Source organism: Marmota monax, unplaced genomic scaffold (genome assembly GCF_021218885.2).
Source record: "Marmota monax isolate L192 unplaced genomic scaffold, Marmota_monax_Labrador192_F-V1.1 WCK01_AAM20220418_F8-fsc00014, whole genome shotgun sequence".
In the NCBI taxonomy this organism is placed as follows: domain Eukaryota; kingdom Metazoa; phylum Chordata; class Mammalia; order Rodentia; family Sciuridae; genus Marmota; species Marmota monax.
The window spans coordinates 13,166,126-13,190,060 of NW_026695222.1; the positions used below are offsets into that span (position 1 = coordinate 13,166,126).

At 39.1% G+C, this 23,935-nt stretch overlaps 1 protein-coding gene across 7 annotated transcripts in view; it reads left to right on the plus strand.

The window, feature by feature from the left end:
- The first annotated feature begins 4,164 nt into the window (after positions 1-4,164).
- The window catches only part of Tpx2 (TPX2 microtubule nucleation factor), a 50,458-nt gene continuing 30,687 nt past the window's right edge, over positions 4,165-23,935 (plus strand). For 3 of the 7 annotated variants that reach the window (XM_046433819.1, XM_046433824.1, XM_046433825.1), the window contains exons 1-4: positions 4,165-4,288; positions 7,480-7,588; positions 17,073-17,248; positions 22,344-22,463. In XM_046433819.1, coding sequence (XP_046289775.1) covers positions 17,143-17,248; positions 22,344-22,463 — 226 coding nt within the window. In that variant the 5' untranslated portion in view covers positions 4,165-4,288; positions 7,480-7,588; positions 17,073-17,142. Of the gene's footprint in view, positions 4,289-4,498; positions 4,780-7,479; positions 7,589-17,072; positions 17,249-22,343; positions 22,464-23,935 lie in introns of those variants that run through there. The other 4 variants (XM_046433822.1, XM_046433821.2, XM_046433826.1 and 1 more) reach the window with 4 other exon arrangements.

The window sequence follows — 23,935 nt, forward strand, 5'->3', positions numbered from 1 at the left end:
TTGAACCCAGGGGTGTTCTACCATTGAGCTACATTCCTCAGTCCTTTTTAGTTTAATTTATTTATTTATTTATTTATTTATTTTGAGACAAGGTCTCACTAAATTGCTGGGGCTGGCCTTGAACTTGGGATTCTCCTGCCTCAGCTTCTTGAGTTGCTGGGATTGCAAGGGTGCACCACTGCACCTAGCATTATTTACTTATTTACCTTGTTTAATATTTTTCTTCTCCACTAGGATATCAGCTCCATGAAGATAGGATTCTCTCTCTCTCTCTCTCTCTCTCTCTCTCTCTCTCTCTCTCGGTACCGGGAATTGAACTCAGGGGCACTTGACCACTGAGCCCCATCCCCAGCCCTATTTTGTATTTTATTTAGAGACAGGGTCTCACTGATTTGCTTAGCACCTTGATTTTGCTGAGGCTGGCTTTGAACTCATGATCCTCCTGCCTCAGCCTCCCAAGCAACTGGGATCATAGGCATGCACCACCATGCCCAGCAGGATTTTGTCTCTTTTCATTGCAGATCCCTGATTTTAGCACAATGACTGGCACTTGGTAGGCACCCAGTAAATGCTGCAGCAACTGTGCCTGTGTGTGGGTGTGGATGAGTCTCTCCTGGAAATCCTAGGTCATAGGGCATATACATTTGATTTTTATTTTTTCAGTAATGGGGACTGAACCCAGAGCCTTTACATGCTAAACAATTTTTCTATTTCAAAGCCATATCCCCAACACAATTTAAAATTTTATTTTGAGACTGATTTTAGCTAAGTTTTCCAGGTTGGTCTTGAACTGGCCATCCTCTTGCCTCAGCCTCCTGAGTAGCCGGGCTTACAAGTGTGTGCCACTGGCCCTGGCTATTTCTGGACACTTAAACTCTTCTACTGATTTTTTTCCCTTTAATTTCTATAGCAATACAATGGTTTAAAAATTTTTTTAATTGTAGAAAATTTCAAGAGGCTGGGGTTTTGGCTCAGCGGTAGAGTGCTCACCTAGCATGTGCGAGGCCCTGGGTTCGATCCTCAGCACCACATATAAAATAAATAAGTAAAATAAAGGTATTGTGTCAACTATAACTAAAAAATATTTAAAAAAAGAAAATTTCAAACACATACATGGGTATATGAATATACTTTTGTATCATGAACCTATCTCTTAGCTTCAGCAGTTATCAACTGTGGCTCATCTTCTTTCATCTAAACTCCCATCTACTTCCTTCTACTGCATTCTACCAATTATCTGAAAGCAAATTCTAGAAACATTTCACCTCTACCATTTCTATATATTATGTGCTAGGGATTAAACTCAGGGCTTCACACATGATAGGCAAGAACTCTACCACTGAATTACATCTCCAGCTCTGTATAGTATGTCTACAACACAAGGACACTTAAGCAAACCCGAGTGCTGGGGCTATTGCTTAGTGGTAGAGCATCCGCTTAGCATATGTGAGCACTTGGGTTTGATCCACAGTGCCATAAAAAGCAAAAAACTAAGAGCAATTCTATATTTTTATTTATTATTTTTTTAATTTTTATTTTTAAATATTTATTCTTAAGTTTTAGGTGGACACAATATCTTTACATTTAGGAGGATTGAACCCAGTGCCTCCTGCATGCTAGGCAGGCACTCTACCACAACCCCACAACCCCAGCTCCAATTCAGATATTTTTTCCTGTTGAATTTTCCTGTCTAATTTTTGTTGATTGCACCTCCATGGTCCGAATGAAACAAACCATATAAAAATGACTATGTGTATGTATGTATATATATATATATTTTATTTTTTTTAACCTTTATTTTATTTATTCATCTTTATGTCGTGCTGAGTATTGAACCCAGGGCCCTGCACATGCTAGGTGAGTGCTCCACCACTGAGCCACAACCCCAGCCCCTACTTTTATATATTAATATGGTGAAATCTGGTATGTCAACTCTCTTTGTCAGGATTAAGAATGTTGTTCAGTGATAAAGTGCTTGCCTAGCATGTGCAAGACCCTGGGTTCCATCTCTAGCGCTGTAAATAAATATACAAATAATAAAAATTTTAAAAAATTCCCCCTGTTAAAAGGAAAAGTCCTAGACAAATTTAATAGTTTAGTTGAGCAAAGAACCATTCTTTCTTTTGGGTTATTTGGGATTGAACCAAGTGGCACTTAACCACTGAGTTACATTCCCATCCCTTTCTATTTTTTTATTTAGAGACAGGGTCTTGTTAAACTGCTGAGTGTGCCTTTGAACTCTCGATCCTTCTGCCTCAATCTCCTGAGCTGCTGGGATTACGGGCTTGTGGTAATGCCCTGGAAGCGATTCTTGAAAGGGTAGCTGTCAGAACCAGAACAGGTTTTAAAACTCCAGCATGCAACATGATCAGGAAGCATTTATGGACTGAAAACAAAAAAGTGAGGTACAGAGATAGTTTAATTGATTATAGGTCATATTTTGCTTTATTTGAGTCAGTTGGATGCCTGCAAATTATTGAAGTTCCGATGCTGTCATTGACTGAGACAGCTGTTTGTTCTAAGAGTACAGTGTACTCCTAAGTTCCTTTACCTACTATCTAGGTCCCAGTTCCATATGTAAAGACTTCAGTGCTGAGCCATCCTCAGGCCATATTTAATTTAGTACCCCTATCATTTTTCAACACTCAAATGCCACTTTATTTATTTGGGGGTTGAACCCAGGGGTGCTTTACCACTAAGCTGCACCTCCAGACCTTTTTATAATTGTTATTTTTAAATTTTGAAATTGGGTCTTGCTAAATTGTTGAGGCTGGCCTTGAATTTGCCATCCTCATGTCTAAGCCTCAGGAGTTGCTGGGATTACAGGTGTGTGCTCACATACCCTGCTCAGATGTCACTTCTTGTGCATTTCCTCCTCTATATAAATTTACTTTATAATCATTAAGAAGTTCCAGCTGGGCCTGGTGGACACGCCTATAATTCTAGCGGCTCAGGAGGCTGAAGTAGGAGGATGGTGAGTTCAAAGCTAGCCTCAGCAACAGCAAGGAGCTAAGCAACTCAGTGAGACCCTGTCTGTAAATAAAATACTACAAAATAGGGCTGGAGATGTGGTTCAGTGGTCGTGTGCCACTGAGTTCAAAACGCAGTACCCCCCCCCCAACCCCCCCTCCCCAAAAAAGTTCCATGCCAAAACTTCTTGGGATTTATATTAGAATTGCCTTGAAATTTTAATTTGGAGATTTAACATCTTTAAAATAGTATCTCTCCATCCATTATGTAACTTCATTTAATTTTTATAATTTTTTAAATATTTATTTTTTAGTTATAACTGGACACAACATCTTTATTTTATTTATTTGTTGTTATGTGGTGCTGAAGATGGAACCCAGGGCCTCCAACGTGCTAGACGAGCGCTCTACCACTGAGCTACAAACCCAGCCCCTTCATTTAATTTTTAATGGCTATTCAACCATGTTTTATAGTTTTAATTCAGGTTAATTTGGTAAATTGTAGCTTTTGTTGCTATTATAAATAGGTCTTTTTGTTGTTCTCATTATTTTGTAATTGATGATGTATAAAAAGAACAGACATTCTCCACTCAAATCCCATCTCCATTTATGGCGGTTTTAGATAGATTTACCCAACATTTCTTGGCCTGTGTTTGTTCCTTTACAACACGGGAATAACAAAGCCAAGGATGCATTTGGATAATGAAGACGAATCACCAAATAAACCACGACTTTCAGCCAGTTAAGATCAGGGGTAGGAATGGAGAAACAGGCTGAGAAATGCTTTCATGATGAGGAAGGAAGCTGGGGAAAATTTTATGTTGCATTTAGGAAACTGCCTAATGAAATGAAGTGAATTCCCATAAATACTCAAAACAACGCACAAATACAGCGAATAATTTTAAAAAATAAAATTGGAAAACATTTTCTTCTTGAATACGTTGGGGAAGTCCAGAATGAGCGTCCTTCTGTGATCTTAACAGACTCCCTACTTCTTAGTTGGTACCACCTTTCCTAAGTAGCTAGAGCAGAGCATTCCGGGTTTTGTAGTAGAGGAGTTGTTCCTATGGGCTCACAAGGGCGCTGGAGACTATATTTCCCAGAAGCCTCTCAGGCCGGTTGTTTGCTCATCCCTCCTCCTGACTTCCGGCGTCGCTGCGTTCTCAAGGGCCAATCGAGAGACTGGGATGGCTCGTTCTTGGAGCTCTGATTGGTGCATTCGACCAGGCTGCCTGGGTTCAAATTTTCAACGGTACTGAATGATCCCCGCGGCGGGCTGGCGGCGCTTGATTGTCAGAACCGTGGGGAGGCGAAGCGAGGTGAGCGGTGGGAAGGGAACTGCGAGCGGCTGGGGCGCGGGGGCTTCCCTTCTCCCCGACTTTCGAACGTCTGAGAGGTCGCCCCCCTACCCTTAGCCCTGTGCGCGTCTCTGGGCCGGCCTCTGAGGCGGTTGCGGGGTTGGGGCGCCGCCTAGGCGGGGGCTTCGGGCCATCCTTCTTTTGGTGACAGGGTTTTGTGGTGAAGGCGGCCTGGGAAACCGGGTGGAGAAGAATTTGCGGGAGGCTGTCGGCCAACCACAAAGTTAACGACCACTGATATTGTTCTTGCGGCGCCAACGGGTGGGAAGCGTTTTGCGGACCGAGCCATCCGCGTGCGATTTTTCACTTGACTTTTGCACCAGTGAGTTAGGTGCTATTTTTCACTTTACAGAGACGGAAACCGAGGCCTACGATCTGTATAAGTTTCGGGAAGCGGATGAAATAGCGGCTCCGCCCTCAAAAAATGAGGTGTTTGGTGAAGGAAAACAAAGGTGGTCGCACGCCACTACATTTCAGGACGATTGGGCTGGGGCTGGGGCTGGGGCTGGGGCTCTGGCTGGGCCTCTGGCTCTGGCTCTGGCTCTGGCTCCGCGGCTGAGCGCTCGCCTAGGACGTTCTAGGACCTGGGTTCGATCCTCGGCACTACATAAAAATGAATAAAGGTGTTGTGTCCAACTGCAACTAAAAAAAAAAAGATTGTGTAAGATAAAAGGGTGTGCAAACATAATCGAGGGAGAGTGTAATGTCACTTGAATTCGTCTTGTTGGGAACTTAAAGTTATCCATATTTGCTTATCCCTCCTCCTTGGTATCGAGTTACTAGTTTTGCCTTTCTAATTTCCTTTGTTAGAACATTTATAAATGTATAGGGGGAAAGGGAACCGGAACCAGGTTATAATATTGAAGAATTGACGTAACCTTTATTTTCTATTTCTTTCTCTCTCGTTCCTTTGTACTGGGATTCAGCCCAGGGGTGCTTTTTTTCGAGCTTACACCCCCAAACTTTTTTTTTTTTTAATTTTTTTATTTTGAGGCAGGGTCTTTGTGTTACCGAGGTTGGCCTTGAATTAGCGATCCTCCTACCTTAACCTCTGTTTCTTGATATATGGTTTCTTTTTCTGATGTGAAAATTTCTAAGTAGTTTAGTAGCAGAGACTCCCCAAACCATTCCTGCTTAGAAGAGGATTTTTAAGTTCATCTATTGGTGTACTTCCTGGTTCAGGCTTAGCTTGTTTTGACATCCCATGGCCTTTGAATTGAATTTTTCTCACTCATCAGATGTTAAAAATAAATAGAAGTGCTTTTTTTGGGGGGGGGTACATTTGCTGCTGCAATAAGAATATTCTTGTGTGTATTGGCCTCAGTGTATTACACAACATGTCATGCCACCCCCAAATTAAATTTGAGTACCTTTGGTTGGTTTGGGTGTCTCAGTATTGTCATTCTTTTTTTTTTTTCCCCCCATTTGTAGATGGACACAATACCTTTCTTTTATCTATTTATTTTTATGTGTTGTTGAGGATTGAACCCAGTGCCTCACACAAGGCAAGAGCTCTATGACTGAGCCGCAACTCCATCCCTAACTTGTCATTTTTGGTTCAAATTATTTTTGGCTCCCTGCTACTACTTAGCCAATTAATTGAGGGTGTACTATGTGCTTAGATTGGTGTATTCAAGAGCTTTCTGGTATGCTCGGAGACAAATAGATTTAATTCATATTGCCAAGTGACAACAAGACAAGACAGCATCTGAGTGCTCTACTGTTTGTTATTATAAGTGTTCTGGCAGTTTAGAGGTGAGGGAGATCAGTGAGGCTTAAAACAGGTAAGGGTGGCTTTGTGAAGTAGCTGGGATGCAGATTGGCTCATTGAGAGGGAGTTTGATTAGACAGGGACTAGAGCAGCACTGAGGGACTGGAGCAGTACTGGTGCATAGGAATAACCCACTAAATATCTGTTGAATACAAAGGAAAGATCTGCCTAAATCACTACAAAATTACAGATATGAAAAACTGAATTGTATTCAAATAGGGTTGTTGTTTTGTTTAAACCTTCAAATTAATCACATAAAATGGGATTATTTTGATCACGATTATCCTTAAATGTGTACAATCCAACCTTCATAAAAGTAATTTATCCTGCAGTTGCAATTAAACTTGTCCAGGAGAAAGTATTATCAGGAAAGTTCTTCATTTAGATACTGAAAGAATTTCAGAGTTCTATGTTGCCTATATATTTTTTCCTTCAACTTTTTCTGGGCTTCTCTACTCCCTATCTCCCTTCCTACCCACCCCCTCTTTTTTTGACATGCTGGGGAAGAAGAAAGGAATGGAATTTAAATGTCCTTTGAAAAACTTCATTTTCTTTGCCATGGCTGAAGTTGGGAAACAGAATTGACCATAGGGCAATTGAACAGCCCAAGCAGTTCTGTGGAGAAATCTGTATTTAATACAGAGACATACAGATGAGCAGCCCTAAATATTTTGTGAAAAAAGGGATAGATAACTGGGAAGGGATTCTGATATTGTTTGTCAAGGAAAACTTGGTAAAGTAGAAAGAAATTAAAAGATTAATGAAAAAGGTATAAAATTATAAATAGGAAAGGTAGTAAAAGTTTGTTTATATTTTAAGTGAGCCTGATGTTTGAATAGAAGTACACACACTACCACCTTTAGGTGTTAGTGTTCCTAAATGGCAGGCTTTGGAAATATTGCTTTAATGTGAGACTATGGAATACAAAGACACCAGAAGACAGCAAATATACACTAAGCAGTCTAAGGATACTTTTACAGTGATGCAACAACAATCTGTTAAGCAGTTTGGCATGTTAGGAGGTCCATGATCAGAAGCAACCTTTTCTGGTGGGGGGCAGGGTACTGGGTATTTAACTGAGGGGCACTCACATTGAGCTACATTCCCTAGCCCTTTTTATTTATTTATTTTTTATTTTTGAGACAGGGCCTCATTCAGTTGCTTAGGGCCTCTTTAACTTGCTGAGTCTGGCCTTGAACTTGTGATCCCACTTGTCTCAGCCTCCAGAGTCACTGGGATTACTGTGTGTTAAGTTATTGCACCTGGCTCATCCTTTGGTTATGATTCATGTTCTTTTATTTATGGACCCCTACTATTGTTCATTAACCTTTTTTACTACAAAGAATTTGAGTCTTTTTCATCACCTTTCTACTACTTCCAGGTTTTTAACAAGAAATATCTTCCTGACTTCAAGATTTCAGGAAAGAGTATATTGCAACTTTTGAGTTAAGCCTGTAGGCAAGTGGATTGACAGACCCATTAAACCACAGGTAAGGTTGTGTTTACAGTGAGTTAACATTAAAAAAGAAGGGAAACATTAATATATAATGTTTAAATAGGTGCCTTTACAAGGTAACATTTTGAAAGGAAACTTATGTCATATGTAAAAACAAAGAAAAATCACCCGTTTTCCTACCTCTTAGATAAAATAAAGCTATCATTTTGATAGATTTCATTTTTTTTCCTGTGCCTATATTTTGTTTTAAAAATTAGAAAATAATAAAAAACTAAAAACCTTTGTTGCTTTTTATTTACATAGTAATTAGGTCATGAATTTTTATTTACCCATGCTAAATTTTTCTGTAATCTAATTTTAATGGTTATATGGTATTCCATTATATGATTCTACTATAGTAATTCACCCACTGAAATTGCTGGTCAAATTATTTTTAATTTTCAGAGACGCCAAAACAAGTGGCTGGAGCTGGGGTTCAGCAGTAGAGCACACGCCTAGCTAGTGCGAGGCACTGGGTTCAATCCTCAGCACCACATAAAAATAATAAAATAAAGCTATTGTGTCCAATTACAACTAAAAAAACAAACAAACAAAAAAGCCAAAACAAACCTGGCTCAGTGGCACACGTCTATGATCCCAGTGGCTCAGGAGGCTAAGGCAGGAAGATCGCAAATTCAAAGCCAGCCTCAGCAATGGTGAGTTGCAAAGCAACTCTGTGAGACCCTGTCTCTAAATAAAATACAAAATAGGACTGGGGAAATGACTCACTGTTCGTGCCCCTGAGTTTAATCCCTGGTACCAAAAAAAAAAAAGAAATGCCAAAACAAAATTCAACATAAGAATGCTGGGTTTTGTTTTATTTTCAGTACTAGGGATTGAGCCCAGAGTTTTGCCCATTGCTAGGCAAGCACTAAGAATGCTATTTTTAAATTTTATTTAGAGACAGGGTCTCATGAGTTGCTTAGCACTTTGCTTTTACTGAGGTGAACTTGTGATCCTTCTGCCTAAGCCTCCTGAGCCTCTGGGATTATAGGCGTGTACTACAACACCCAACTAAGAATGCTATTTTTAAGACTTTTGCTATATCAAATGTATAATCAAGTTATACTCATGATAACACCAAGTTGCCTTATGAGATTATGTTCATTTACATATCTACTAAAACAGTATATATTGATATAGGCATACATATATATTTTTAAAATAGGTAAGACATTTGCATGGCACAAAAAGCAAAACAATATAAAAATTATAATTGCAAACTATAATTGAAACTATATTATATATATGTATATAATTGAAAATACATTGAAATTATATTTATGTGATAGCACAGGCCTGTAATCCCAGCTACTCAGGAAGCTGAGGCAGGAGGATAGCAAGTTTGAGGTCAGCCTTAGCAATTGAGTTGAGATCCTAACTCAAAAAATAAATGCAAGGGCTAGGGGTATATCTCAGTGGTAAAGTACCCCTGTGCTCAATCCCCAGTACTATAATAGGGGGAAAAAAAAAATCAGTCCTATCAGTTTACTTCTCCCTGCTACTCCAGGTTAAACATGTTTGTTAGATTCTTGGATTTTTTTTTTTTTTTTTTGCTTGTGGGTATTTCCTAAACCAGATATTATTTGAAGTATATAAATCTCTACAAGGCTAAGTATAATATTGACATTTGTTGATGCTTGTAACATCCTACAGCCTCCCTCAGTCAACCCTTGTAAACTTTTGAAACTTCTTACTGTTGAATTATTACAATACGGGGCTGGGGATGTGGCTCAAGCGGTAGCGCGCTCGCCTGGCATGCGTGCGGCCCAGGTTCGATCCTCAGCACCACATACAAACAAAGATGTTGTGTCTGCCGATAACTAAAAAATAAAATATTAAAAAAAAAAAATTAAAAAAAAAAAAAGAATTATTACAATACTTTGGAATGCTACAAAGATTTCCTTTGGTATCTGCAAAGATCAGTGTCATTATTTGACCTAAATGAAACAGCATCATTGATTTTTGTATAGGTCCTACAGCTCAGGAGTGGTTTGAGATTGTTGAGTTCTATGCATAAATTAATGCAGTACTGAGTTTCTAATCTTTAAAATGGATAATATGAATTTCACAATTTTGAAAGAGAAATGATATAAAAATATATTTGCTTTAGGTTTTTGGACAGTGATGAATTAGAACAAGTGTCCATGTGTCCTGTTCTGACTTCTGAGTGTTTGGACAGTGAGGGATTGTCATTGGATTTTAAATTGACCCAATTTTGGAAGCTTCATAGATCTGTTTCTGTAAACAGATCCGATTTCAACATAGAGGTTAGCAAACATAAATGTGGAAACACAGAGTCCATTAAATTTTCTTCAGACTTAGTTTGTGACTTTGAATAGCAGTTAAAATTGCACGCTGGATTATCTTGTAATTTACTGACTCTTGTTAATTCTTTATGTAAAGGAAAAAAATGTAGGTGTTTTCTCTTGTTAAAATGAATGTAACTCAGCTCTCTTTTGCTTGCAGTAATGTAACAGGATCTCTTATCCCTTGTGAAAGTAGGAGAGGGTGTTCCTGGGGAAATGGCACTGCCTGGATGGGACTATCTTAACTAACTATACTTCTAACGAAGTCTTGGCTTAACTGTGTTTATTCTGTTACATTACCAATTGCTTACCTCATGCTTTTCCCTCTAATAGAAATAGGCGAGACACATCTCACAAACTGGATAGTTTGGGAGCATCTGTCATACCAAAAGTCTTTGTTTTGCTAGGAGCTGCTAGTCCACTATTTCAGCCCTGCTTAGAATGTACCCTCTGCAGCTTTCCCCCACCCCCTCTGGTCCTGCACTTTTTGATTTATAGAGCTTGTCAAGTCTAGTTATTTTTGGTTTGAGAGTGAAGAGAGGCAGGAGGCAATGGGAGGTTAATTTCAGATGAATATGGAAATAGGTTACAATTGCTTCTTCTGCAGTCTTCTTCACGTGTATTTGTCCCTATTTGTTTTTCCTTTCCATTTCTTCTCCCAGAAAAAGTCAAACATTTATTTATTTATTTTCACAGCACTGGGGTTTGAATCCAGGAGTATTGTTTCACTGAGCTACCTCCTCAACCTACTCACCTTTTTAAAAATTTTTAAATTTTGAGGCAGGGTCTTGTTAAGTTGCATGAGTTGGCCATGAACTTGAGATCCTTTTGCCTTAGCCTTCTTTATAGCTGGGATTACCTTGGCCATTAACTTGAGATCCTCCTGCCTCAGCCTTGTTTATAGCTGTGTACTACCTTGCTTGGCTCAACATTCATTTTTAATCTGTAGAACTCTGCAGGTCTCTTTGTCCTTTAGGTATCACTTCCATCAGGAAGCCTTCACTGACCCTCCTTCACCTTGTTCTCTGTACTCCCTGAGTGTGCTCTATTTTTGCCCTGTTATTACAAGGATCATCCTGTATCCTGTTTGTCTTTATTTCTCATTTGGCTGTGAGTTCCTTAAAGTCTGTTTTTTGGAAAGAAAAAGTGAGCTGTATGATATGATGGATTGGCATTTAGTAGGCAGTTTTTAAAACAACTTAACTAGATCATAACATGTGGGATAGGGCTTTTTTCCTCAGGTGAATTGCAGGATTATTCATCATTAATAACTATTTCTCCACTCAGAATATTTCTAGTTTTGCAGGAGTCTTAGCTGTGGCAGATTCAGATAATTTTGAAATATGAAGCTAATTCTCTTCTCTTGCTTGGCAGCTTGGCTTGTTTGGGGGAATGTGGTTGACGCATGTCTCTCTTTTTTTTTTTCAGTGGGACCTGTTGACAGAAATTCAATCTTGATTAAGGGGTGCAGGAAGGCATCCAGTTCCCACCATGCTTTTGGCTCATTTAAATGGTTGTCTTTAGCTCCAGCTAGTTCCATTTTCTGCTAGATCTTAAGGACTTTAATATTTGAAGTTTTTAACCTTCTAATATTTACTATTTATGGGAGAGGTAGTGTGGTGAAACTGGCATGACCCAGCAGTTACTGCTGGTTTTCTTTATGTATTTGTGCTGTTTGTTGTCACTGAAGAGAATCAGGGTTCTTAATTCATGTTTGTTTATTCCTATTTTTCAGGGAGTAGGGATTGTCTTACTCATTGGTTACACAAAACCAAAAGATAGTTTAAACAAAGTGTTGTTGTTTTTTTTTGTTTTTGTTTTTTTAGTACTGGGGATTGAAGCCAGGGGCCCTTTACTGCTGAGCTATATATCCCCAATCCTTTTTTTTTTTTTTTTTTAATTTTATTTTGAGGCAGGGTCTTGATGAGTTGCTGAGGCTGGCCTTGAACTTGGAATCTTCCGCCTCAGTATTCCTGGTCACTTACATGTGTGTGCAATTGCACCCAGCTAAAAGCAGCTTTTTTTTTTTTTTTAATATTTATTTTTTTAGTTGTACACAATACCTTTATTTTGTTTATTTGTTTTTATGTGGTGCTGAGGATCGAACCCAGGGCCTCACATGTGCTAGTGAGCGCTCTACTGCTGAGCCACAACTCTAGCCCTAAAAGCAGCTTTTTAAAGAAGAGGTCATGTTAAGAAAATAATATTTTGGTTTTAAAATTTCACCTAACTGAAGATTAAGTACACTTGGGTTTGTACCTCTCGCCCTTTATCCCCCACTAATAAAGTGCAGTCCTAGACCTCAGAGGAGAACCTTTGTGATGCTTGAAAAACCTGCTTAAATGGTTTCCCTCTCTTTTTTGGTATTAGGGATTGAACTCAGGGGCACTCACCTCTGAACCACATCCACATCCCCAGCCCTGTTTTGTATTTTATTTAGAGACAGGGTCTTTTTTTTTTTTTTTTTTAAAGAGAGAACTTTTTATATTTATTTTTTAGTTGAGGATCGAACCCGGGCCGCACGCATGCCAGGCGAGCGCGCTACCGCTTGAGCCACATCCCCAGCCCTAGAGACAGGGTCTTACTGAGTTGTTTAGTGGCTCACTTTCGCTGAGGCTGGCTTCGAATTTTCGATCCTCCTGCGCCACTGGGATTACAGGCGTGTGCCATTGTGCCCAGCTCCATAGTCCCTTTTACTCTACAATGTCTACTCAGAGGTTCTCACCTCTGTGCCATACTGGAGATCAAACTCAAGAGCAAGCTTTATGGGACTGGGGATGTGCCTCAAGCGGTAGCGCGCTCGCCTGGCATGCGTGCAGCCCGGGTTCGATCCTCAGCACCACATACAAACAAAGATGTTGTGTCCACCGAAAACTAAAAAATAAACATTAAAAAATTAAAAAAAAAAAAGAGCAAGCTTTATGCCTCTGAGTTATACCTTTATCTCTTTTTATTTTTTATTTTGAGCTAGGACCTTGCTAAGTTCCCTAGCTGATCCTCCTGCCTCAGTCTCCTGAGTAGCTGGAATTATAGGTGAACACCACTGTACCTGGCTAACTTACATCTTATATAGAGCAAAAACTTTATGCAAAAGCATACACTTAGAATAAAGAGAAATTAAAGGATAATGTTTTGTCTGTGGGAAGATTTCAACTCAGAGCTTTCCTAGTATATTTAGAAAAGAATTTGTAGTTTACCAAAGTTTTCCTTATGAATAATTTGTTGGGGATGTGTAGTTTTTTTATGTAGCAGAATTTATTTGCCTTTGTTTTTGGTTTTTTTGGTACCAGAGATTGAACCCAGAGGTGCTTAACCACTGAGCCATGTTTCTAGACCTTTTTATTTTGAGAGAGGGTTTCACTACGTTGCTGAGGCTGGCTCTGAACTTTGCCATCATCTTGCCTCAGTGTATCACCATGCCCAGCTTGTTTGTTGTTTTTTTGCAGCACTAAATATCAAACGCAGGGCCTTATGCATTCTAGGCAGGGGCTCTACCACTGAGCTACATCCCTAGCCCTTGTTTTTCTCTAATGGTTTAGTGTGATTTGGTTATCTTCTTCTGAAGGGATGATTATAGGAAAACCCTGTGCATGAAAGAGACTCCAGATTTTAGAATTTTTTAGAACTCATCTTTTTTTTTTTTTTTTGGTACTAGAGATTGAACCCCAGTATCTTTTTTTGAGATAGGCTTCATTAAATTGCTGAGGGCATTACTAATTGCTGAGGCTGGCCTTGAATTTGTAATCCTCTTGCATCAGCCTCCCATGTTGGCTGGGATTACAGGTGTGCAGCACCGCACCCAGCTTAAATATCTATTTTTAAATAAATTTGTGAGGCAGTGGATAAGAATAGAACCTTAATGCCTATCGGGGTTCAAACCTTGGCTCTGCTACTTCTTAGTTCTGTGACTGAATAAGTAGTAAATCTCTGGGTCTCAATTTCCTTACCTTTTGTGGTAATGTTCAAAATGGAAGATAATAATAGTACCTACTTTGTAGAATTTTTGTGAGGATTTAGTTAGTTAATAAGTGTAAAACACTGCTAATAGTGTCCAATGCCTTCTGGACTGCAAATGTAGATTTAAGGGTAAATAAATACTACTTAACTTTTTTTTAAACTGAAAATGATACGTTTATTTATTGTGGTGCTGGGGATTGAACCCAGGGCCTTGTGCATGGGAGGAAAACACTCTCCCAATTGAGCTGTATCCCCAGCCCTAAAAATGATGCATTTATTTGATAACAAAACATATTCAAAGAGCATGAATAAGCATATTGAATATTTGACTACACGAATGAAACATATTCAAAGAAACTTTTCATATAGTGAAATTTTTTCCCAAATTCATATATCCCAGCTCTCTTCACAGACCCAACTACCATTAACATTGTCTTCTTCCACATATAAAAGTATTATATGATTATAGATTGCCTTTTTCCTCTTTAAAACAATGGGGACGCACTCTTTTTAAATATTTTTTTAGTTGTAGATGGATACAATATTTTTATGTGATGCTGAGGATCAAACCCAGTGCCTCACATGTATGAGGCAGGCTGAGCTACAACCCCAGCCCTCAGGGCACACTCTTTTTCACTTGTATTTCTCACTTAATTGTTCTTAGAACTATTCTATACATATTGCCACATCTGCAGTTACCTAATATTAAAGTTATTTAATACTTCATAATATAGTTGTGTCATAATTTATTCTACCAATCTCCTATTGGTGGGATTTGGTATTTTTTTTTTTTTAACTTTTTGAACAATGCTATATTAACTTTCTTATACATGCATAAGTATTTATAAGATAAATTTCTGTATTTGGCAAGACCTATCAAGAAAAAACATGGAAACTGCCCTCTAAAGAAGCTAACTGAATAGCTTCATAATTTTAAAAGAAAAGAGAGAATAAAAGGATGTGAGGGGTTAAACTTGAACATTTTTCCAGGTGTTTTTCAGCAGCATGCTTTGGTGGAATCATGAATTTTAGAAGGCTAAGTGGGATTGCTGCTTGTTACATTCCTGCTTCTTCCCTCCCCCAGCTTTAGTTGTGTTCATTACATTCCTGCCTGGGAAGTGTTCCCAGTGACCTCAATTAGGCATTAAGATCATGGGAATCCAAGATTTTCCCATGTCTTCCAGCGTGTTCACAAGAACATGAAAACGTCCTTCTTGTAGCAAGGCAGTTTTAACCACTGTAGTCACTGAGAAATTCTTCATTGAGGGTCTTTTGAATAGAATAAGTGCTCAAGAAAAGGAAAGGTATCAGTAGGTCAGATGGCACTGATAATATCTGAGGATAGTATATTTCATAGTATTTGAAATATCGTCTCATTTATTTATTGGAAATAGGTGGGCAGGGTGATAATGACTGGCATGTAAATGTAGAAAATACTAGAGAGGCCTACTTGTTTTTGAAAGTTTGTGTGTGTGTGTGTGTGTGTGTGTGTGTGGTGGCAGTACTGGAGGTTGAATCTAGGGCTACTCTTCTGCTGAGCTACACCCTCAGCCCTTTTTATTTTTTATTTTGAGACAGGATCTCACTAAGTTGACCATGCTACCCTTGAACTTGCAATCCTTCTGCCTCAGCCTCCCAAGTTGCTGGGATTATAGGTGTGCACCACAATGCCTGAACATTTTTTGAATGTATTTTTAAGGAAAGAAAATCTGTATTTGGCGAAACTGCATCTAGCTTTTACTGTGTATAAAGTACTGTGTTAAGCTACTTAACAAATGGATGAGGTATAAATAAATAAAATCTGTTCCTGTGTTTAAGAACTTCAGTCTATTGGGAGAGACATTTGCATGGTTAACTAATATAAAATTGAATGTTATGTGCAGGGTATTGTGGTGTACACCTGTAATCCCAGTGACTCAGGAGGCTGAGGCAGGAGGACCACAAGTTTGAGGCCAACCTCAGCAATTTAGCCAGACCCTTAGCAATTTAGCAAGACCTTGTCTCAAAATTTAAAAGGGATGAAAATATAGCTCAGTAGTAAAGAACCCTTGGGTTCAATCCCCAGTAGCTAAAGAAATAAATGTGTTAAAAAAAATTGAGTGGTGTGTATTATATCAGAGATATAAAACAAAGCTTAAATTTTGGAAAGATGTCAGAGATTTGAATTGGTCTTTGGTAAGATTTTTTTTTGGTAGATATAAAAGTTAAGGTTGAGGGAAAATAATAAAATAATAAATATATAAAACACCTGGTGCCGCAGTCTGGCTGGGCACAAATCATGAGCCACTCAAGCAGGAACAAACTTTATTTCTGAACTCCTGCGAATGCCACCCACGTGGCCTTCTCCCTTGACACACCACACACCAACCGGAAATCCCTCCTCTGGCACTTCCCCAACCAACTCAACGCTCCAGGAATCCTGCGAGAACTCCAAAGGAGAACTCCAAAGTGGGGGACAGCAGGGGTCTAATATACAATTGAATACACAGCTTAACATAACCATCATTATCTCAATGGCTCGCTGGCATCACCTCTCAGCCACTCCATTCTGGCAAAAATGCCATGCCATTCCGACCCTGCTGTGGCTCTCAGCAACCTGGCATAGCCAGGCACAGTGGTATACAACTATAATCCCAGTGACTTGGGAGGCTGAGGCAGGAAGATTGTAAGTTCAAGGCCAGACTCAGCAACTTAGTGAGACCTCAGCAACCAAAATAGAAATAAAAAGGGTTAGGGAATATAGCTCAGTGGCAGAGTGCCCCTGGATTCAATCCTTAATAAAAACAAAACCAAAAAAAAAAGAGTGTGTTCAAATTACTAAAGCAAAAACCAGAACAACTAATTTTTAGGTTGATTTGACAAAGTAATGCATATTGTCCAGATGATTTTCTGAATTGCAAAATTGAATAGTAAAACCAAAGTAGTTGTTGGGGAATCAGTGCCTTAGTTTAATGTGCAATCAAATTTTTTTTTTTTGGCGGTGGTGGGTAACAGGGATTGAACTCTGGGGCACTCAAACACTGAGCCACATCCCCAGCCCTATTTTGTATTTTATTTAGAGGCAGGGTGTCACAGTTGCTTTGTGCCTCGCCATTGCTGAGGCTGACTTCGAACTCGTGATCCTCCTATCTCAGCCTCCTGAGCCGCTGGGATTACAGGCGTGTGCCACTGCTTCTGGTTGCAACCAAATTTCTGAATCATTTCTTTCCTCAGAAGGTGACCTGTTGAGAAAAGTGATACAAATACTGAAAAAAACCCTGCTCTTCTGCGTTAAGGGTGGACAATGTCACAAGTTACAACAACTTATTCTTTTGATGCTCCTACGGACTTCATTAATTTTACATCTTTGGATGATGAGGAAGATTCCGAAAACATAGATTCATGGTTTGGTAAGTGCTTTCTCTGGCCATTTTACAATTAGTGGCTTGATTTTCTCTGAGTCCCTTTCAAACATAGAGTTATTTATCTGGGCAGTGGTGTACATCTATAATCCCAGCTACTCAGGAGGCTGAGGCAGGATGATTGCAAGTTTGAGGATAGCCTGGCTGGGCAATTTAGCAAGACTTTGCCTCAAAATAATATCCAGCCAGGCATGGTGGCACACACCTGTAATCCCAATGACTAGGGAGGCTAACGCAGGAGAATTGCAAGTTTGAGGCCAGCCTTAACAATTTAGCAAGGCCTTAACCAATTTAGCGAGATCCTATCTCAAAAGAAAAGAGGCTGGAAATGTTTCTCAGTGGTAGAGAGCTCCCCTGGGTTCAGTCCCTAGTACTGCAAAAGGTAAAACAAAACAAAATGAAAAAACAAAGAGGAATTAGAAGACAATTTTAATATACAAACCCCTTTATGCACCAAGATACTTTGTCATCCCTTACTTGATAGAAATATATTTGACTTTTGACCTACATGGGTTTGAACTGTATGGATCCAGTCATACATGTTTTTTTTTTTTTTTTTTTTTTAAGATTTGTGATAATTTTAAAAAACTTGCCAATTGCAGAGCTTAGAAGTTTCAGAAAGTTCAGTATGCCATGAATGCACAAATTTTATTTTGGCATGGGAGGATGAACTGAAAGTCATCCTACCATTGAGCTACATCCCAAGCCCTTTTTTATTTTGAGATGGGGTCTTACTAAGTTGCTGAAGCTGCCCTTGAGCTTGAGGTCCTCCTGCCCAAGCCTTCTGAATTGTTGGGATTACAAGCATGTATCACTGCTTTTCTAAGGAGCTATTCACACTTGCAGATTCCGCACTTTTGCTTTTGTTCATTGTACATTGTTCAGTGTTGCCACTTGTTTAGTGATAGTTTTCAGAGTTTCTGATATAATGTGTATTCATTTCCTTTTTCTTTTTCCCTTCTTCTGGAGATTGAACTCAGTGGTAGCCCATTTGCCCCTACTCCTACTCTTCCAGTCCTGCTCTTCCTTGTGCATGCCTAAAATTTGTTTAAACAATATTTTATTTTGTCATTTAGTACCATAAAATATGTACAAATCAATTATGAAAAGTTAAAATGTATCAAAACTTAGCATACACAGACTCTTATGGACTATGTATGGTGCCATATGCTGAGAGAAATGTAAACAAATGTAAAGATGTGACATTAAATTATAACTGCAGGGGGCTGGGGCTGTAGCTCAGTTGTAGAGCGCTTGCCTAGCATGTGTGAGTAAGGCACTGGGTTTGATCCTTAGCACCACATAAAAATAAACAAAAGCATTCTGTCCATCTATAACTACTAAAAATCATAATTGCATAAAATTAACTGTAGTAATACTATATTATTGTTACAATTTTGTAATTACCCTCATTGCAGGGAACCTAAAATTCTCTGCAATTTTTTTTTAATATTGTTTTAATAGTAGATGGGCATAATTTTATTTATTTATTTTATATGTGGTGCTGGAGTTCAAACCAGTGCCTCACGCATGTGAGGCAAGCACTTTACCACTGAGCTACAACTCTAGCCCTCTCTGTAGAGTTTTGACTGTGAGAGAGTGCACCCCTAATTATCAAACTGTTTAATGGTTGTCTGTAATTAAAATGCCCAATATTTGGGGAATGGACTGTAAGTACAAATGAATGTTATTTTGTAATTAAAAATGACAGATATTCAGGCTTTGAGGATGTATAGGAAAATCCAGAGGAAACAATGTTCAGTAAGTCTCCAGGAGGCATACATGTCTGAAATGATGATAGCCACAAGAAATCTTATAAGCAGGGCGCGGTGGCACATACCTGTAATCCCAGTGGCCTGGGAGGCTGAGGCAGGAGGATCTCCGGTTCAGAGCCAGCCTCAACAAAAAGCAAGGCACTAAGTCTCTAAATAAAAATACAAAAAAGGGCTGGGGATGTGATTCAGTGTTTTGGTGCCCAAGTTCAATCCCCTGTACCAAAAGAAAAGAAATTTTGCTCTGTATCATTTGACATAGACTATAATATTACAACTTGGATATTGACATTGATATAATATGCCAATTTTACTCAGATTTCCCCGATTTTACTTTATTTCATTTTTGTGTGTGTATATGTATTAAATTCTCTTCAATTTTATCACTTGTGTAGGTTCATGTTTCTGCTACCTCAGTCGTCAAGATCCAAATGTTTTATTTATTTTTTTCTTACCAATGCTGGGGATTGGACCCAGGGCCTCTTGCATGCCATGCAAGCAAGCACTCTACCAATTAAACTACACCCAACCCTTTGCACAAGTCCCCCACCCTCCCCTGCCCCCACCCTCGGTACCCGCCTCTTTTGCTGTATTGGGATGAGTTAAAATTTGTGATGATTGATTTGTGCCTTAGCCTCTCAAGTTATTGGGATTATAATATTGGGGATTAAACCCAGGGACACTATATTACTGAGCTTCATTCCTGGCCCTGTTTTATTTTTCATTATCATTTTGGGGGTGGGTATTGGGGGGTGAACTAAGGGGTGCTTAACCGCTGAGCCATGTCCCCAGCCCTTTTTTTTGTATTTTATTTAGAGACGGTCTCATTGGGTTACTTAGGGCCTCACTAAGTTACTGAGGCTGGCTTTGAATTTGAGATCCTCCTGCTTCAGCCTCCCAAGCTGTGGAGATTGCAGACATGTGCCACTATGCCCAGCTATTTTTTATTATCTTATTTTATCTTTGTTTATTTACTTACTTTTTGAGATGGAATTTCACTATTTCCCAGGCTAGCCTCACACTTTTGGGCTCAAGAGATAACCCCCTATTTTAGCCTCCTGAGTAGCCGGGACTATAGGTGTGTACCACTGTGCCTGGTGTTGCCCTTTTATAATTACATTCCCTCTGCCCGCCCTAATTCATTTTCTTTTAAATATGTATTTTTTTAATTTGTAGATGGACACAATATCTTTTTTTTTTTTTTTTTTTAAATTTTTTAATATTTATTTTTTAGTTTTCAGCGGACCCAACATCTTTGTTTGTTTGTGGTGCTGAGGATCGAACCCGGGACGCACGCATGCCAGGCAAGCGCGCTACCCCTTGAGCCATATCCCCAGCCCGACACAATATCTTTATTCTGTTTTTATGTGGTGCTGAGGATCAAACCCAGTACCTCATTCCAGGCGAATGCTCTACCACTAAGCCCAAGCCCTAGCCCCCAATTCATTTACAAAAAAATTTTTTTTGGATGTTGACGGACCTTTATGTTATTCATTTATTTATATGTGGTGCTGAGAATCGAACCTAGTGCCTCACATATGCTAGGCAAGTGCTCTACCACTGAGCCGCAACCCCAACCCCCCAATTCATTTTTTTTTTAAGAATTTTTTTTTTTTAATATTTATTTTTTAGTTTTTCGGCGGACACAACATCTTTGTATGTGTTGCTGAGAATCGAACCCGGGACGCACGCATGCCAGGCGAGCGCTACCCCTTGAGCCACATCCCCAGCCCCCCAATTCATTTTTAAGTGGAAAGATTTTGCTCCTAAAGACCCAGTCCTCAATAACAGAATTACCTGATTTGGTTCTGTGATGTGGCATATAGTCTGAAGCCAGGCCACAGTATGTTTATTTTTTTTAATAGTCATAGATGGACAACATGCTTTTATTTTTTTAGTTTTTTAAACCCAGTGCCTCACACATGCTAGGCAAGCACTCTGACATTCAGCCCCAGCCCTGGCCCCATGGTTATGTTTTTACTTAACTTTGAAATAATAATGTGAGATCAGTGGTTGATGAGGCCCCTTCATTTTATTCTTTCTCATGTCGTCATCCTCCTTGAAGGAGAAATCAATATGTGGTAGGGACAAAAATGAATCCTTTGCAGCCATACTTGGCAATTAAGTATAGTGTCCCAATGTGATGGCATCTGCCATTCTCTTGGGAAAGGATTTTAGTGGTATCCATTGGGAATCCTGAGAGGAGTGGTCTGTTGGAAATGTTTTGGGAGGAAGGGGTATATAAGAGGGCTAGCTATCCTAGAGGGGTCTTCCCCATGTCCTTGCTTCTCTGGAACCTGGAGGAAATGCCTGGGCTGTCTGAGGATTTCTTTTTTCTTTGTTTGGTGGGCTAGGGATTGAACCCAGGGGCTTGTGTTTACTAGGCAAGTACTCTACCACCTGAGCTATATCCCCAGCCCCTGAGGATTTCTTTTTCCAAGATTGTCTTTAAACAAACAAACAAACAAAAGAATGAAAGAAATACTAGCATAACAATACTATTACATACAACTTGGCAGAAAAAAACTTAATCCCACAATCTTTCAGAACTTTCTTATTTTAATATATTACTTTCCACTTTTCTTTCAGATAATCATGTCTTTTTATACACTTGCAATCAGAGCATACAGGCACAGAGATGTTATTGCTGGGGATCACTGCATTCCTGCAGCTTTATCAGTGTGGTGTTGGTAGAATAGACTTTTCACTATTTTGCACAGCAGAACCTAAGATAAAACTATCTTAGTTAAGAGAGAAGCTAGCTCTGCTTCACTTGCATGCATTGCACATGCATGTCTCATCTTGTCAGTTGTAGAAGCAGGTCTGACTATACAATATCCCTTGTAAGTCCTACAGTTCCTGGTGGCTACAGTTTACTTTAAGAGGAACATAATGTATTTAGATAGTAGACAAGGCCAGGTCATGTTTGTATGGCCCTGACTGTGTAACAAGCAAAAGATAAGGAGCTATTTACATTCGCAGATTCCACACTTTTGCTTTTGTTCATTGTACATTGTTCAGTGTTGCCACTTCTTTAGTGATAGTTTTCAGAGTTTCTGATATAATGTGTATTCATTTCCTTTTTCTTTTTCCCTTCTTCTGGAGATTGAACTCAGTGGTAGCCCACTTGCCCAGGTACTCCTAACTCTTCCAGTCCTCCTCTTCCTTTTGATTGCTAGAACTTTGCTTGTTCTTCCTAAACAAATTGGAAAGATACTGGAAGGGGCTTTATTCCCTATTTTAAGTACCTGGTGCAAATTTGTTTTGCTTTTATTCATTGTTTGGATGATGATGACTTTGCTTTTTTGCAGATGAGAAGGCCAATTTGGAAAACAAGTATCCTGGGAATGGGACAGGAGGGCTTTTTCAGAGCAAAACTTCTGTGAAAAAGGCTAATCTTCAGCAAGCTAATGACACACCTTTGAGACCAGGTAATAAAGAACATTTTTAGAAAAAAGTTTTTTGACAGAATGTGGGACAGTGTATTAGGAACCTGAGGACCTGGGAAATTACCTAAATGCTATATCTCTTGATTTATTATTGGTGAACTGGGCTAGTTAATTTCTTTTCTTTCTTTCTTTTTCTTTTTCTTTTTTTTTTTTTTAATATTTATTTTTTAGTTGTAGTTTGACACAATACCTTTATTTCACTGATTTATTTTTATGTGATGCTGAGGATCAAACCCAGGGTCTCACACATGCAAAGTGAGCACTCTACCACTGAGCCACAATCCCAGCCCTTCTTTTTTATTTTTTTTAAATTTTTTTTGGTTGTTGATGGACACAATACCTTTATTTTATTTTTTTATGTGGTTCCGGGGATTGAACCCGGTGCCTCATGCATGCTAGGCGAGTACTCTACTACTGAGCCACAATCCCAGCCCCTGAGCTAGTTAATTTCTTGATGATCATAAAACTAATCTTGTTCTAATTATTATTTTTTTTATTTCTTGGAACTTGAGCTAATATAAAATTTTATTGCTATGTGCCTAAATATTGTTGTTTTATGACAAAACCTAACTTGGGTCTGGTTGGGAAACAAAACAGCAGAAGAGAAGAGTGTACTGCTTACCATTATATGTGAATTCTTGGACTTACATATTGATTTTAAAAGATGATTGAGCTGGGTGTGGTGGCACATGTCTGTAACCCCAGTGATTTGGGAGGCTGAGGCTTGAGGTCAGCCTTAGTAACAACAAGATCCTGACTCCAAATTTAAAAAAAAAAAGAGAAAAGAAAGAAAGGATTAGGGATGTAGCTTAGAGGCAAAGTGCCCCTGGGTTCAATCACCTATTCCAAGGGGAAAAAAAAGATGATTGACATTTAAACTGGTGGTTACTAACTCTATACAATATTGTCTCTTTGATCAGAACAGGAGCAGCATGCATTCAGAGGTCCTAAAACCTGTTTTTCTTTTTAGTTGTAGATGGACACAGTACCTTTATTTATTTATTTATTTTCTAGGGTAGTAGGGATTGAACTCAGAGGCACTCAACCACTGAGCCACATCCCCAGCACTATTTTATATTTTATTTAGAGACAGGGTCTCACTGAGTTGCTTAATGCCTTGCCTTTGCTGAGGCTGGCTTTGAACTTGCTATCCTCCTGTCTCAGCCTCCCAAGCTGCTGGGATTACAGGTGTGTGCCACTGCACCTGTCTATTTTTTTAAAATTTATTTTTATGTGGTGGTAGGATTGAACCCAGTGCCTCACATGTGTTAAGCAAGTGCTCTACCACTGAGCTACAACCCCAGTCCCTAAAACCTCTTGAAAATGATTTTTTAAAAAAAGTAATGGCTCGGTTGAGATATAGTTCACTTATCGTGTAATTCATCTACTTAAAATAATACATTTCAGTGTTTTTTAGCATACTCAGAGCTGTGCACCTATCAACTTAATCAATT